The sequence below is a fragment of the Podarcis erhardii genome (assembly GCF_964252035.2).
Source record: "Podarcis erhardii genome assembly, chromosome: 2".
In the NCBI taxonomy this organism is placed as follows: Eukaryota; Metazoa; Chordata; class Lepidosauria; order Squamata; family Lacertidae; genus Podarcis; species Podarcis erhardii.
In genome coordinates this window covers 17255969-17270273 of record NC_138498.1, presented here as the reverse complement: position 1 = coordinate 17270273, position 14305 = coordinate 17255969, and the positions used below count along the sequence as shown (strand labels likewise).

The 14305-nt window shown below is 43.3% G+C and overlaps 1 protein-coding gene and 1 long non-coding RNA gene across 2 annotated transcripts in view; one reads left to right on the top strand and one right to left on the bottom strand.

The window, feature by feature from the left end:
• Nucleotides 1-10180, top strand: part of SCN8A (sodium voltage-gated channel alpha subunit 8) — a 110409-nt gene extending 100229 nt beyond the window's left edge. Inside the window, exon 27 of the mRNA XM_081850038.1 lies at nt 472-10180. Coding sequence (XP_081706164.1) covers nt 472-1616 — 1145 coding nt within the window. The 3' untranslated portion in view covers nt 1617-10180. The remainder of the gene's footprint in view (nt 1-471) is intronic.
• LOC309335172 lies at nt 8727-13682 on the bottom strand. Its single transcript, XR_014153420.1, has 2 exons — nt 13074-13682; nt 8727-11411 (listed from the first exon to the last, which is right to left on the bottom strand). It is a non-coding gene; the product is annotated as an uncharacterized lncRNA (long non-coding RNA).
• Nucleotides 13683-14305: the final 623 nt, after the last annotated feature.

Genomic DNA, 14305 nt, shown 5'->3' with positions numbered 1-14305 from the left:
CATTTAGAGGATTGTTAAATAGAAAAGCAAGGTATAAAAGTTGTTGTTACATGGGGGGGGGGGGGTTACACACACACACACACACACACACACACACACACACAACGGGATGTTACATCTAGCCTGATCCTAAACAACAGAGCAAAGTAAACAGAAGGGAAGAGAGATTATACTATTTTATGATTCATGGGTTATAACGAGGCAACAAGCACCGCCTATCATTTTATAATGGTCATAATAAAAAGATGAGGTGCCCTTCTAAAAAGAAATTTGTTGATATGGCTCATGGGCATTTTGCAAAGACTCAAATACTAAGGATATGGAGATAGGAAGACTGCCAGTCTCAACGAACCTAGTATGGCATTTCCCTCTCCAATATGGCCAGTACTACCTGCTTCTGGGCAAATGGTATGTGATTACTTGAAAGAATTGTAACATTATTTTTTCTTCTTTCCCCCAATCTCATTTAAGGTATGTTCTTGGCTGAAATCATAGAGAAATACTTTGTGTCACCTACTCTCTTCAGAGTCATCCGCCTGGCCCGTATTGGCCGCATCCTGCGCCTGATCAAAGGAGCCAAAGGGATCCGCACCCTGCTTTTTGCCTTAATGATGTCTTTGCCTGCCTTGTTCAACATTGGTCTCCTGCTCTTCCTAGTTATGTTCATCTTTTCCATCTTTGGGATGTCCAACTTTGCCTACGTCAAGCACGAGGCTGGCATCGATGACATGTTCAACTTTGAGACTTTTGGCAACAGTATGATTTGCTTGTTCCAGATCACTACCTCAGCTGGGTGGGATGGTTTGCTTTTGCCCATCCTCAACAGGCCACCGGACTGTGATTTGACTAAGGAACACCCCGGGAGTGGTTTCAAAGGCGACTGCGGGAATCCTTCAGTGGGGATCTTCTTCTTTGTTAGCTACATCATCATCTCCTTTCTGATTGTGGTGAATATGTACATTGCCATCATTCTGGAGAACTTCAGCGTAGCTACGGAGGAGAGCGCCGACCCGCTGAGCGAAGACGACTTTGAGACCTTCTACGAGATCTGGGAGAAGTTTGACCCCGACGCCACGCAATTCATTGAGTACTGCAAGCTGGCAGACTTTGCCGACGCTTTGGAGCACCCTCTCCGCGTCCCGAAGCCCAACACTATTGAACTCATTGCCATGGACTTGCCGATGGTGAGCGGGGATAGAATCCACTGCTTGGACATCCTCTTTGCTTTTACCAAGCGGGTGCTGGGCGATAGCGGCGAGCTGGACATCCTGAGGCAGCAGATGGAGGAGAGGTTTGTGGCTTCGAATCCATCCAAAGTGTCTTACGAGCCTATCACGACCACACTGCGGCGCAAGCAGGAAGAGGTCTCTGCACTGGTCATCCAGAGGGCATACCGGGCTCGCTTAATAAGGAGGGGCTTTATTTACCGAAAGAACGTCTCCAATAAGATGGAAAACGGAGGGACAAACAGGGAGAAAAAAGAAGGTACCCCGTCCACAGCGTCCCTCCCATCCTATGACAGTGTGACTAAGCCCGAAAAGGAGAAACAGCGAGCCGAGGAAGGGAGACGGGAAAGAGCGAAAAGGCAAAGAGACACCAGGGAACCCAAATATTGAGATGATCCGTGACATTAATAACTCTAGGAAAAAAGTATGAGCGGAAAAGATTGTTTACAAACTTCCCGATAAAATATATATCAATAGTGAACAGCTGTGGAGACACTTTACCTGAAGATCCTATACCAAACATAGTCTGCTTACTGTGTGACCATGTTGCATCTCAAAGCAGTGATCTACCACCTGTTTAACGGACCCATCTAGGCAAATATATTAAAAAAAACAGGAAACAATGCAAAGGCGGGGTAAAAAAAAAAAAGGATTTTATACTGTTTGGGCAGGTGGATACTGCATGTTCCACATCAGTCAATGCAACTTAGGACAAACAAGCAAAATAAAACACACACACACACACACACTTAAGGAAAAACAAACAAACCTGCTGCTTTAGGATTCGTATATATTTTTTCCGAAGCAGCCAAAATGGATTTTATTTTTTCTCATTTTATTGAAAGGAAACCCAGAACAAAAACAAAACAAAAAAAACCCATCACTTTGAAGGGTTGGGTTGCTCATGCAAAACTAGATTTTCATACTTGACATTTAGTTTAAGCACCAAAAAAAAACAAACAAAAAAACAAAAAAATTAGAACAAGGGGGAAAACAAATTGAGCAACGACAAAAAGCTGAAACGAAACGACACATGTCTAGCCCATGTCATTTAATCATCATAGTTCCTTTGGTATTTATTATCTGCATACTTCTTTATTATATGGGCTTCACCATGGTTTGGGAGATGGGGATAATCAGGTTTTTCAGCCTGCCAAAACTTGCTCAGGCTGATTCCAAAAATAAAATAAAATAAAATTGTGCTCGTTTCAATGCATAGAAATGATTTGCATGATGGCATGCTGTGATCAGGAATCATGCATGAGGAATCATAAAATCACAAGACACTCAATATGCTGTCCAGGCCTTGTGTTAAGCCATATGTTTGAGGCACTCCACTGACTACGGCACACTGTATTGGGAGAGTTACTCTTAGCTATATCTATGCCCTTCCACCAAGTTACCAATCCTTAGATCTTTCCATGCACCTCCTCTAGGAAGATCAAAAATGTGAAACCAACCGACGGAGACCTGTTGATGTGTATGTTTATTAACCATGCAGCCATATATTTTTTGCACTTTTTAAAAGAAACAGCAAAAACGGGAAATGCTGCTCTTAAAAGCCTTCTGATGGAAAAAGACCATGCAGCAATGGTTTCTTAATACAATGTCGCTGTCAAAGAGTGCTTTAGGGCTTCAAGAAAACCCACCCGGTAGTTTTGTTTCCTGCAATACTCGCAATTACGCTTTAGCCTCCATTCCACAGTGTAGGTAACTTCCCCCCCCCTCCCCTGTTAGAGATGAAAAAGTGCTATCGGAAACAGCACGTTATCTTTCAAAGGTGCAATTTTCAGCAGCTCTATAAAGCAATTTTATCGAGGAGGGTAGGGTTACGATAGGGAAGTTTACAGCACTGTGTGCCATATTTACATGCTGACGGTTGCATCCTTTGGGATCGTTCTGAAGCAAGGAACTCAACAATGGGGCACAAGCTGATTCCCAGAAAAGTGGCCTCTACTTAGCGTTCTTCCATTGACAGATTTCCTGCAGCTTGCAGTCTTGACATTGCACGGTTTTCTTTGCTTTTTGCATTTGTTTGTTTATTTTTTTTACAGGAAAAGCAAACCAAAATGCTAGCAACAATAACCATAATGTTAAAAACCAGCGTTTAGTAGATCACACGTTTGATGAGCAAAGTTGCCGTGCGACATGGGTGCAGCGCTGAGAGAGAAAGTGTCCTATATGTCGTGTGCCTTCACCAACTTTGCATTTCATCCCACATTGTTGTCATAATTTTAACCAGTCCTGCAAAATTCAGGTAGGGATGAAAGAGCTACCTCTCAACTAGTCTTAACTCTAAATTGACAGGAGTCTCACCCTGGGGGGGCTTGGGGGTGGGTGGGAACATAATTTTTGTGTTTCTAGTTAGTACCTGGGCATCTCAATATTTTGAACTGTTTCATTGTGTCACCTTCAACGAGTCGATCATACTGAGAATTCAGTTGTGTGGGTTTTTCTTTGTTTTTGAAGGGCACAGGCTTGTGGAGTAGTTCTCGCTGATGGGCCAAAGGTTGTTTTGCACTATAACCAAGACTCTGTTCCATCATCCAGCTTAAAGGAGAAGGCATAGGCTGCTATGAATCGTTTAGAATGCCTGGTTGCAAAAAGGGAGGTGTACTGAACTTTTTTTAGGGCACGATGAAAGAAAACAAGCTGTTTGAATGTGGACCAAATAAATTGTATCTATAAAAGGGCAAAAACACACACACACACACACACAAAATAATCACTCAAAATATTCCAAAAGCAAAACAAACAAATAGCAATGCCTTTTAGATAGCTGGCAGAGGCTTGACCTATAGAATCTCGCAGCCTAGATGCCCACAACAAGGGTCATGTAGAAAGCAAGCCATTCGATAGACATCTGTGCCAAGTTGGACTTTTTAAATGCATAGTCTAGCTATCATGAAATCAGCGGAAGAATTCTGCTGTACCAGATACCACAAGGAACAAAACATTTCTATCCTGTTAGACTTACCCCACTTACTCCTACAATGTGTATAATAAAATAAAAATAAAAAAATACATGCATATGTACAGGCAACATTGTAAACAGCACAACAACAACAAAAGCTGAAAAATGTGGTTGAACTTTTTAAAAGAATATTATAAATACTGTAATATATCATTTTATTTTATTGGCATGCCTTTTTGTAAATAACAAAGGACTACAAAAAATTAAATAGAATGGCTTCTGGCGTATGCCACTGTCCATGCTTAATTTTATATCTATATATAATACATTTTTTTCTCTTTCTTTTTTCCACTTTTGAGACAATGTCAACTTATGTACATCCCCACAGGGGGAGGAGATAAAGCCTCCCAAACAGACACAGAGCAAAGCTTTATTGCAAAGTTACCTTTACAACAAACGAAAATATTTAGACTATATTTTGGTTCTGAGGTGCAATATATTTTGACCACTTCTATGCAAGATTTGGCTAAATGTCATAATTGTTCTTTAGCTGGACTATTGTTCCATATGGAAAGCTCGGTACATGTAGTGTTTGTGCTGTCAAATTTTACTAAGCAATTTTTAGTAAAAATGCCCTGCAATCTATATTTACATTGGGTCATTATTTAGCGATACTTGAACTTTCTTACGTTACACTAGCTTTACTAACAAATAAAAGTTATTAACAAACAGCTTCAGAGCTGAGGGCTATGTCCTCCTAAAGTGAATACTTTTGCTTTTTCTAGTTGCTACACTACATTTCTTTTTTTCCATTTCTTTTTTGGGGACAATTGTTTAAACAAATGGCCAAACTTCACAGATATTGTGGAACTTGCTCCGTATTTTTATATGCATCGTAATTTAAGCAAAGTGTAGAATATTGGGGAAATCTTACTCAAAAATTAACAATCACAAAAAGGTAGTTTGAGACATACAGACAGCATATAAAGATATATAGAATCAAAGAATTTGGCAATAAAGAAAGGAGCCTATTAGTTTAACAGGCATGGCCAATGCTTTTTCGAGAAAGCATTAGAAAATTAGAAATTAGAGAAATCTCAAAATCGTTGAGAACAGTTAGAAAATGTACATCTAATTTTGATAGTGCTGATTTTTAAGCTCAACGTTTTGTACTCCCCACCACCACCAGAAAAGGTGCTGTATAGAATTTTGTTGAAATGTTGTTTTTCTGAGAATATTTAAATTAGTTTTTGCTTTTATGTTCATTTATTTATTTTTTTGGAGTGGTAGAATTAGTAAGAAAAAGCAATCTGGTTTTCTGGGCTGTCTGATTAAATGAGCAGTGGACATTTCTAATCAGCCAACAATGAATGGCAGGTGCTTTGTGAAACTGACATGGAAGATCTTCAATCAAGTCGCAACCAAGGGGAAAAAAACTCATACATCAAGTCATTTGGCATAAATACCATGGCTGGGCTTGCAACTTCTCACACACTCATGCCACTCCAACCATCCTCTCCCTCACAAAAAACAAAACCAGAACTTGAGGGTATTATTGTTAATACAATTGAATGGTATAAATGGCGATAGGCCTTGGAAGAAAACATAATTTCAAGTCTGCATTTATTTATTTTTTGAACACGTATAATTCTGACAATATTCTTTAGAACAGTGGTCAGGTTGTGACAAGTTCCTATATCAAAAATACTTGATATTTTAAAATAATATGACCGACTTCCTTTGTTTTCCTTCTTCAACTACTTGGATTGTTTTTACGAAGACTCCAAGAATTCAAGTTTTCCTTAACCAGCAGACAACTTTATGATGCAGAAATGCTTAGTAAACTATGTAATTGAGAAGATAATCAAAACTGACTTGTGCATGAAGGGGGAAATCTAGAATTCAAAATACCAGTGTTACAGGAAGTATTGTTCTGATCACTGTTGTCACTTTTATCTGTGGAATTTTTCTGGAGGGTATTATGTAAGGAAATCCTGCTTCTTTTACTCTCGACACATTTTATTATTGAGGGTTTAGAATAAATATTACTCCTAACTTCAAATATTTCTAACAGTGCAAAAATGTGCAATCCAATCTCTATATTGTTGTTTCACTAGGAGGAATCAGGAGCTTTTCATAAAGTTAGAAAGCAGAAAATGTTTTGCTCTTCAGGTGGGAAGTTGCATCGAGATACATATGTATATCCCTGTTTTTGTCTCTCTATTTTGTAAAGACATAGGGCAAAAATGATATTGCCCCAGTTTCACCCTACACCCAATCCTCCCATTTAAACTTTTAAGATAAAGGGGAAATGCTGAGGAATCTTAAACTCAAGATTCATAGACCCGTTAGGATTTGCATATCTGCCGTAATCCGTCTTGCAAGTGCAGATTGCCAGTAGTGAATTATCCTTGGGGAGAAGCCATTATTCAGTGGTAAAGTACTTTATTTTCCTACAGAAGGTTACAAGTTCAGTCCTAGACTAAGGTTACCAGATGTCCCCATTTCCCAGGGACAGTCCCCAGATGTACAAATCAATCCCGATACAAAATCCATTGAAGTTGAAAAGTGTCCCCAGATTCACTGAAAAAAATCTGGTAACCTTATCCTAGACATCTCCACATAAAAAGATCGGGTAAGATGTGATGTAAAAGACCCTCTGCCTAAAGTCTTGGAGAGCTACTGCCAGCCCAACTAGAAAACACTGGGCTAAATGAGCAAATAGTCTGACCCCATATAAATTGGCTGCTCCTTATTAGATAGCTTGGTGGCTCATTGTAGTCGTTATAAGAAAACACACTTTAATGAACTATGTTGCTGCCGCTGCTAGCCAAAGAACATGAAATGAACATTCCCAGTTCAACTGCACATGGGAAAGTTGGTTTGATGTGTGTGTTCTGCATTTCAGCAGTTAAAAAGTTTCTGTAGCAATCATATTAACTCCTAAGAATGTAAGGGAACTGGGCCTGCTAGGTTGAGAATTAGCATGCAGTTATTCTCAAATAGATGGTTGTGGCAATTATCAAAGAAGCAGGGTCTGGCCATCCAGAAATCGTCAATTATGATTGACATTTGTTTCTTGCACTGATAGACTGCGCAAAAACCTTTGGTGATTCTCTGAAGCAAAATGCTGCTGACCTAGTGCTATTCTCCAAAACTTTGTAATTCAAAGTTCAGGAAGCAAAGGCAAAATCTTGATAGCTTGGGCATCTGGGTGCGATCTTGCCAATAATTTTTAGTTAAGACGCCAGCTTGAGCATTGAAAAATAGAGATTCGGTTTTATTTTTATTTTATTTTTTACTCTGATACAAAATCCCCTGTCGTACAGGGTACATTCAGGTACAATGAACAGGCCTAAATGTGGCCCAGTGAGAATCTTTTCTTGGGCCGAGAGTCTGATGCTTGAAATTGGTTGCCTCATGGCAACCAGTACAGGGCAACAGCGTGATCTGATATTCGTCATCGATGAACTGAAAGGTGGCTTCCTGTACAGGACCAAGGGGCCGTTTCATATTTCATGTTGTAAAGTATTTTCAGTATGAACGTAGCCATGTTTGAAAACGAGGCATATGTGACCTGTTACGTGTTTGCCGGCACACATGCAAGGTTGCGGTGCCAATGTGGCTCCGAAGCATTGCTCAGTCTCCTAAGCACCAGCTGGTTCGAAAAGCCTGTCTAAACATATGAAAGTTCACATGCACCTCTGGGGGGATGAATGGAGAAAATAGCCTGAACTGGCTCTTATGAACTGGAGAATGACATGAAAGTGAAGGGCTCAGATATCATGGTGATGAAGACCGTAGATAGATGGTAGTTTGAAACCCTCTGGTCTCCATCACCATGTTGAGGACTTCAGTTTCAAGATTATGCACCAGCATGAAAAGGCCCTTACCTGGGGATTGCAGGTAAGCACTCACAATCATGTCCCGTCCGCAACCTTGGCCTTCTTCTGCTACGTATGTTATTACTCCTTCCAAGCCAGAAGGTTCTCAGGTTGATACTGCACTTGCCTTGGTACAGGAAATGGGTAGCTCTGTGGTCCTGTGTGTTCCATGTCCTCTCCTCCTTTTGCCGTCTCTTGCATATCGGTAACAGTCTCTCCATAAACAGTATGTGCTAGGGCTTTAGCTGCACATAGGGCAGTAGAAAGCCACTCCTTGGCTTATAGCAGTTCTGAATCCATCCACCGTACAAAAATAATATGTCTACGCTTTGCACTTTAAATAATTTGTTCCAATCAGCTGCTTGTACATTTCTCTCTCCCCGCCCCCACTTTTAAATCTTTCCATTTAAAGGGCTGAGATGCGACACCTTCCCTTCATCCGCTAGCTATGACTCCCCGGTTGCCAGGTGGTTAAGAGGAAAACAATTTTGTATTATTATTGTGTTTCTACAAGCTCACAGATTATTTGGGGAATCACACCCATGCACCAGTCTCCTTGTGTGTTGTATGAGGCTTTGTTTTGTTTTGTTTTTATTTTTAAAAAAGTGAGGTGGAACTGGGGCATTGAAATTTGCTCAGAAAGTGGCTCGTTTGCTGTGGTTATGGATAGTTGTGCATGCCGCAGGTTCGTTTCTCCTGTCATAGTTTTGTGGTTTGGGTTACATGTTTACCCCCGTTTTCCTCCCACAGTTCAGAATATATGGGATCAGGCACACTTGCAGGCAGAGGAATTCACAGCACTAATGAATAGCAAAATAAACATTTTGTGTTTCAAAAGTCACAGTGATCACCTCCATGTGAGGGTGATGGGGGCTACCCTGAGTGAAGAAGCTCTAGAAGGTGAATGGATCGTCATTCATTAGAAGAGATCCCACACCCTAATTTAAAAAAAAGACAAAACATTAATCCAAAAATTGTGAGTCTCCTTTAGTAGTGAAAGAGAGAGAGACTCGACTATTAAACAAGTTTGGACTTTTGTGATGTAGGACGCTTCCAGACAGGTTCTTATTATGGGATGAGTGCTCCTCATGCTGACAATTTTTTCACAGTGCAATACTAGCCCATGGTCTCTCCACTCCCTTTTCATTCTGGTGTATCCTTTCCAAGGAAAATGTGATGTTAAAAAACAAATCTGCTGCCAACATCCCATCTGCACTAGTAAGTCCCTATCTGGAAGCACATATAGAGTAATTCAACAAGGAAAATTTCACCAAATATCCAAAGTGGCTGAAATTGGCTTGGAATTATGTGTTGTCGCAGATACATATATATCCAAATTTTGCCGTAGGTTGATGCATGTTGCATTTGTATATAGAGGGGTGTGAGGGTGTGAATGTCTCTAGAAAGTGCATTTTGTAGAGGAGGGGATAGAAACTGCTGCTTTTCAGGTGTTAAGAGCTGAATATTGAAAAACAGAACTATTGTGATTACTGTTTTCAGCTCCACGGCTGATCTGGTGTGCGTGCGTGTGTGTCCCCAAACTTGGGAGAGTCACCTAACCTCTCTATGTGCCTCAGTTTTACCCATCTGTAAAACGGGTAATTACCTACCTCACAGGGGTGTTGTGAGGCTTAATTTAATTCACGTCTGTTCAAATGCTTTTCTGAGATTCACAACTGCAAGTGCTGTTTAAATGTGTATAGGGCAGAGCATGGACTAAGGGGAAAGCATAGTGAGATGGTGCCATTAATGCTGCTAATTAAGAAAGTCACTGCTATCGCTTCTTCCCTCCCTCCCCCCCCCCCAGCAGATATCAGGGCAACTATTTTCTTGCTGCACTTTGCTTGTTCCCCACCCTACCCCTCAATAATGTCTTTATTTTCAGCCCCTTTAGACCCTAACCCAGTAGATTTTATTCTGCTTTAAGACACAAACAAACAAACAAACAAAACAAAGCAAAGGAGGAAAAGGAGGAGTTTTGGGGAGGGGAGAAAGAGCATGTGTGTGGTTTTTTTTATATAAAAAAATACCTACTTCAACAAAATAGCTGGGATGAAAGATGAATACCGTCTGACTTATTTGATTTCCTTTGTACTGTACATCTTTTTACTTTGGAATTTGCAATAAAAAGGTATGTCCATCTTGTTTTAACCTCTTCTCTTGGATGAAATGTCATCTGTCCCTCTTACTTAGCGGTCAGCGCCATTCCTTGCTGTCCTCCTAGCTTTCCTTCCCATCTACGTTCACGGTAATCCCCAAGGCTGCAAGCAATTCTCAAGGGTTGGCTCTGGGCTCCATTAGTTCAACTTCAGTGCCACACTTTCAATGGAAGCCTGAAATCGGGACCAAGTTTTCACAGTAGCTTCAACAGGACTTAACTGCATTTAGCTGAGCCTGGATCCAAAAACCGACCCCGCCCACCATCCCAAAAAAATCAGCCGATTCCAATAAATTCACTAGTCTCAAAGAAAGCAGCCTGATGACTACAAGATGGGACTGGGTGACTAGAGAAAGAGGCTTCTTTACTCTTCTGAGTTTCTGGTGGGGGCATGTTGAATCAATGTTTCCCCAGCCTTAGTCTCCAGGATTCTAACCCCAACATCATGCTGGCCCTCAATTAGAGTAATAGTTTGAAATTCCAGAGAGCTGCAAATTCACGGTGTCCAACAAAGCTTTTTGCTTTTAAGAGCATCCCATCCAATTTCTCCTGTAGAACCTGCTTCCACATGGATTGCAAGCTGCCTTTTACATTCAGGAGAGCTTCAACATTTGCGGGCAGCGCAGCACTGCAGCGGAAGTGCTGCTAATGGGCACATGCAAGTCAGCCTGAGCCTTGGTCCCTTCTCCATTGCGCAACGATGACGCAATTCTTCAGCCTCTCCGAGGATTGCCACATCAGTTAGGGGCACATTTCCTTCTGATGGTGCTGCCCACATACGGCGCACTGAGCAAAAAAGGAGAGGCCCAGCAACATCACCAGACACACCAGTCTGTTAACATGGATTGATCTAATTGCTGGTAATTGGTAAAACAGTACCGGGCAGAGCTCAGACGGTTTGACTGGGAAAAACTCAGATGCCGACACTGCCTCCTGTTGCTTTGCATGGAAGCTGCACACAACATTAGCGCATGCCGCTCAGAAACGGCTCCTTCCTGCTTTTCTCTTCCTTTGCTTGTGCATTATTTCCATCCATAGCATGGGCACACTTTGAAGGAATCTACAGAAATTCCTCCAAGCATAAAAGTTATTTAGAGAAAGGTCTTTAGACAAAAACATGCTATAGATCAGGTCTTTGGCCCTTCACATTGCTGAGCTTCAACTCCACATCACCCCTTGTCACCTGGCTATGCTTGCTGGGACTGATGGGAATTGTAGTTTTGCAACAGCTGGAAGGTAAAAAAATAAAATAAAAAGCACAACAATGGTTGCACCCATTAGAGTCTGCTGCAATGTTCCAAGAAACCCAATAAACCAATCAAGTGACGGTAGGAAAAAGGTTAGTGACAGTTAGAACAGACTGAAGCTCAATCCAGATAAGAGTGAGGCACTGTGAGTTGGTGGTTCCCTAGATCAGATGGGTGGGAGGTCACCTGCTTTTGATGGAGTTATACTTCCTCTGAAGGAGCAGGTTTGTAGCTTGGGAGTACTCCTGGATCCTTTGCTGTCGCTCGAGGCTCAGGTGACCTCAGTGGCCCAGAGTGCCTTCCATCAGCTTTGGCTGGTGGCCCAGCTACATCCCTATCTGGACAGGGATAGCCTAACTACTGTTGTCTAGGCTCTCGTAACCTTAAGGTTAGATTACTGCAATGCCTTATATGTAGGGCTGTCTCTGAAGACAGTCTGGAAACTTCAGCCAGTGCAGTATTCTGGGGCCAGGTTGCTAACCGGGGCAAGACTGTTTGAGCATATTACAAAAATCCTGGTCCGACTGCACTGGCTACCAATTAGTTTCTGGGCTCAATTCAAAGTGCTGGTTTTAACCTATACAGTGGTACTTCAGGTTAAAGACGCTTCAGGTTACAGACTCCGCTAACCCAGAAATAGTACCTCGGGTTAAGAACTTTGCTTCAAGATGAGAACAGAAATCGCACAGCGGCAGCGGGAGGCCCCATTAGCTAAAGTGGTGCTTCAGGTTAAGCACAGTTTCAGGTTAAGAACGGACCTCCGGAACGAATTAAGTTCTTAACCAGTGGTACCACTGTACTGTAAAGCCTTAAGTGGCTCAGGACCACAATACCTCAGGGACCGTCTCTTTCCACATGAACCTACCAGGACCCTGTTATCATCTTCTGAGGCCCTCCTTTGTGTGCCGCCTCCTCAAGAGGTGCAGAGGGTGGCGACCTGAGAACAGGCCTTCTCTACAGTGGTGCCCCATCTGTGGAATGTTCCCACCAGGGAAGTTTGCCTAGGGGCCAGGCAAAAACATTCCTTTTTAACCAGGCCTTTTGTTGTTTTGACTGACATCCTATGCCCTTTTAAAACGTGGTTCTTGTGGGGGGGGTGTTATTGGGTTGTTGTTTTTATTTTGATTACATATATTGTGGTTTTATTTTTTGATTTTGTTCTGTGAACCACCCTGTGTCACACAAGCCTTTAGGAGGTACAGAAGGCATCAGAGGAGGGAAAGAAGGAAGGAAAGGGACAGAGGCAAGTATTGCGCACAGTACCCCTATCATTAGGGACGCGGGTGGCGCTGTGGGTTAAACTACAGAGCCTAGGACTTGCCAATCAGAAGGATGGCAGTTCGAATCCCTGCGACAGGGTGAGCTCCCGTTGCTCGGTCCCTGGTCCTGCCAACCTAGCAGTTTGAAAAGCATCAAAGTGCAAGTAGATAACTAGGTACCACTCCGGCGGGAAGGCAAACAGAGTTTCCGTGTGCTGCTCTGGTTCGCCAGAAGCGGCTTAGTCATGCTGGCCACATGACCCGGAAGCTGTACGCCGGCTCCCTCGGCCAATAAAGTGAAATGAGCGCCACAACCCCAGAGTCAGCCACGACTGGACCTAATGGTCAGGGGTCCCTCCTGAAGAGTGTCCCCAAGAACCAACACCTGCGCTTTGAGGGCTTCATTGTCACCCCCGGAGAGGATGTGTGCCGTTCCCAAAGGCTCCATGGACTTGGTCATGCGCACGGTGGTCCTGTGCTCGGTGACCAACGTCGCGGCCATCCTCAGCCATAGCTGTCAACCTTCCCTTTTTTGTGGGAAATTCCCTTATTCCAGCGCCATTTCCCACTGCTTCCTGCTTCTTAGATATCCCGTAGACTGTCCCCGGGACAGGTGAGGCTGCTGATCCCTTATTTTTGAGGCTCCCTGGGACAGGTGAGGCTGTTGATCCCTTATTTTTGAGGCTCCCCGGGACAGGTGAGGCTGCTGATCCCTTATTTTTGAGGCTCCCCGGGACAGGTGAGGCTGTTGATCCCTTATTTTTGCGGCTGCTGATCCCTTATTTTCAAATCTGAAAGTTGACAGCTATGTCCTCAGCGAAGTCCAAAGAGTGCTCAGACCAGGGAGGGAGTGGGAGGCACAGGAGCACAGGGAGGCATATTTGAGCCCCACACCCCAAGTTGATGGGCATTGCCATTCAAACGGTGTGTGCGTATAGCGATGAGGAGACATCAGCAAAGGGAGGAAGCTCATGCAGAAGCTAAGGGAGCTTTCAGGTGGGAGCTATTTTCAGATGACATCCAGCCCTGCCCCTTCCAGGAGCGGCCGTTGCTCTCTCTCTCTCGCGCACTTGATTTGAACGTGAGGCGACGGTTGGCCGTCGAGGGGGCGGCTGAGGCGCCGCGTTGCTCGAGGCCCTTGGTCGGCGGCTGAGGGCCTGGCTCCGGCCCCTTTCTCCGAGATGGTTGGAGAGGTCGTGCTCAACGTCTCTCGCCTGTCGGGTTCTTCCCGGCTCTTCCTCGGCTCGAAGGCAAAAGGGTAGAGGCGAGGGCGGCCTTCGCCGCCTCCGCCTTCCCGAGGTGACACAGCAGTCGTGAGAGCCGCTTCGTACATCGCAGTGACGCCTCCAAGCGGTGCCCCCAGCTTCCCCTCGTTTCCTTCGCTGCTGGGCAAGGGAAAGGTTGGCCGTTTCCAACGCCTCCTGGAAAAGGTGAGGTTTGGGCGTCAAATGTACGAATTCATAATCCGGATATGCGCATCAAGTTACCGACGTGTTAACACGTTGCAATCCGTTTACCATTTTTTTTAAAAAAAAAAATAGGGTCAATGTAAATTCGAGCAGATTCTAAAACTGCCCCAAGAAGCGGGGATGTAAACCTAAACAAACAGTTCCTTCC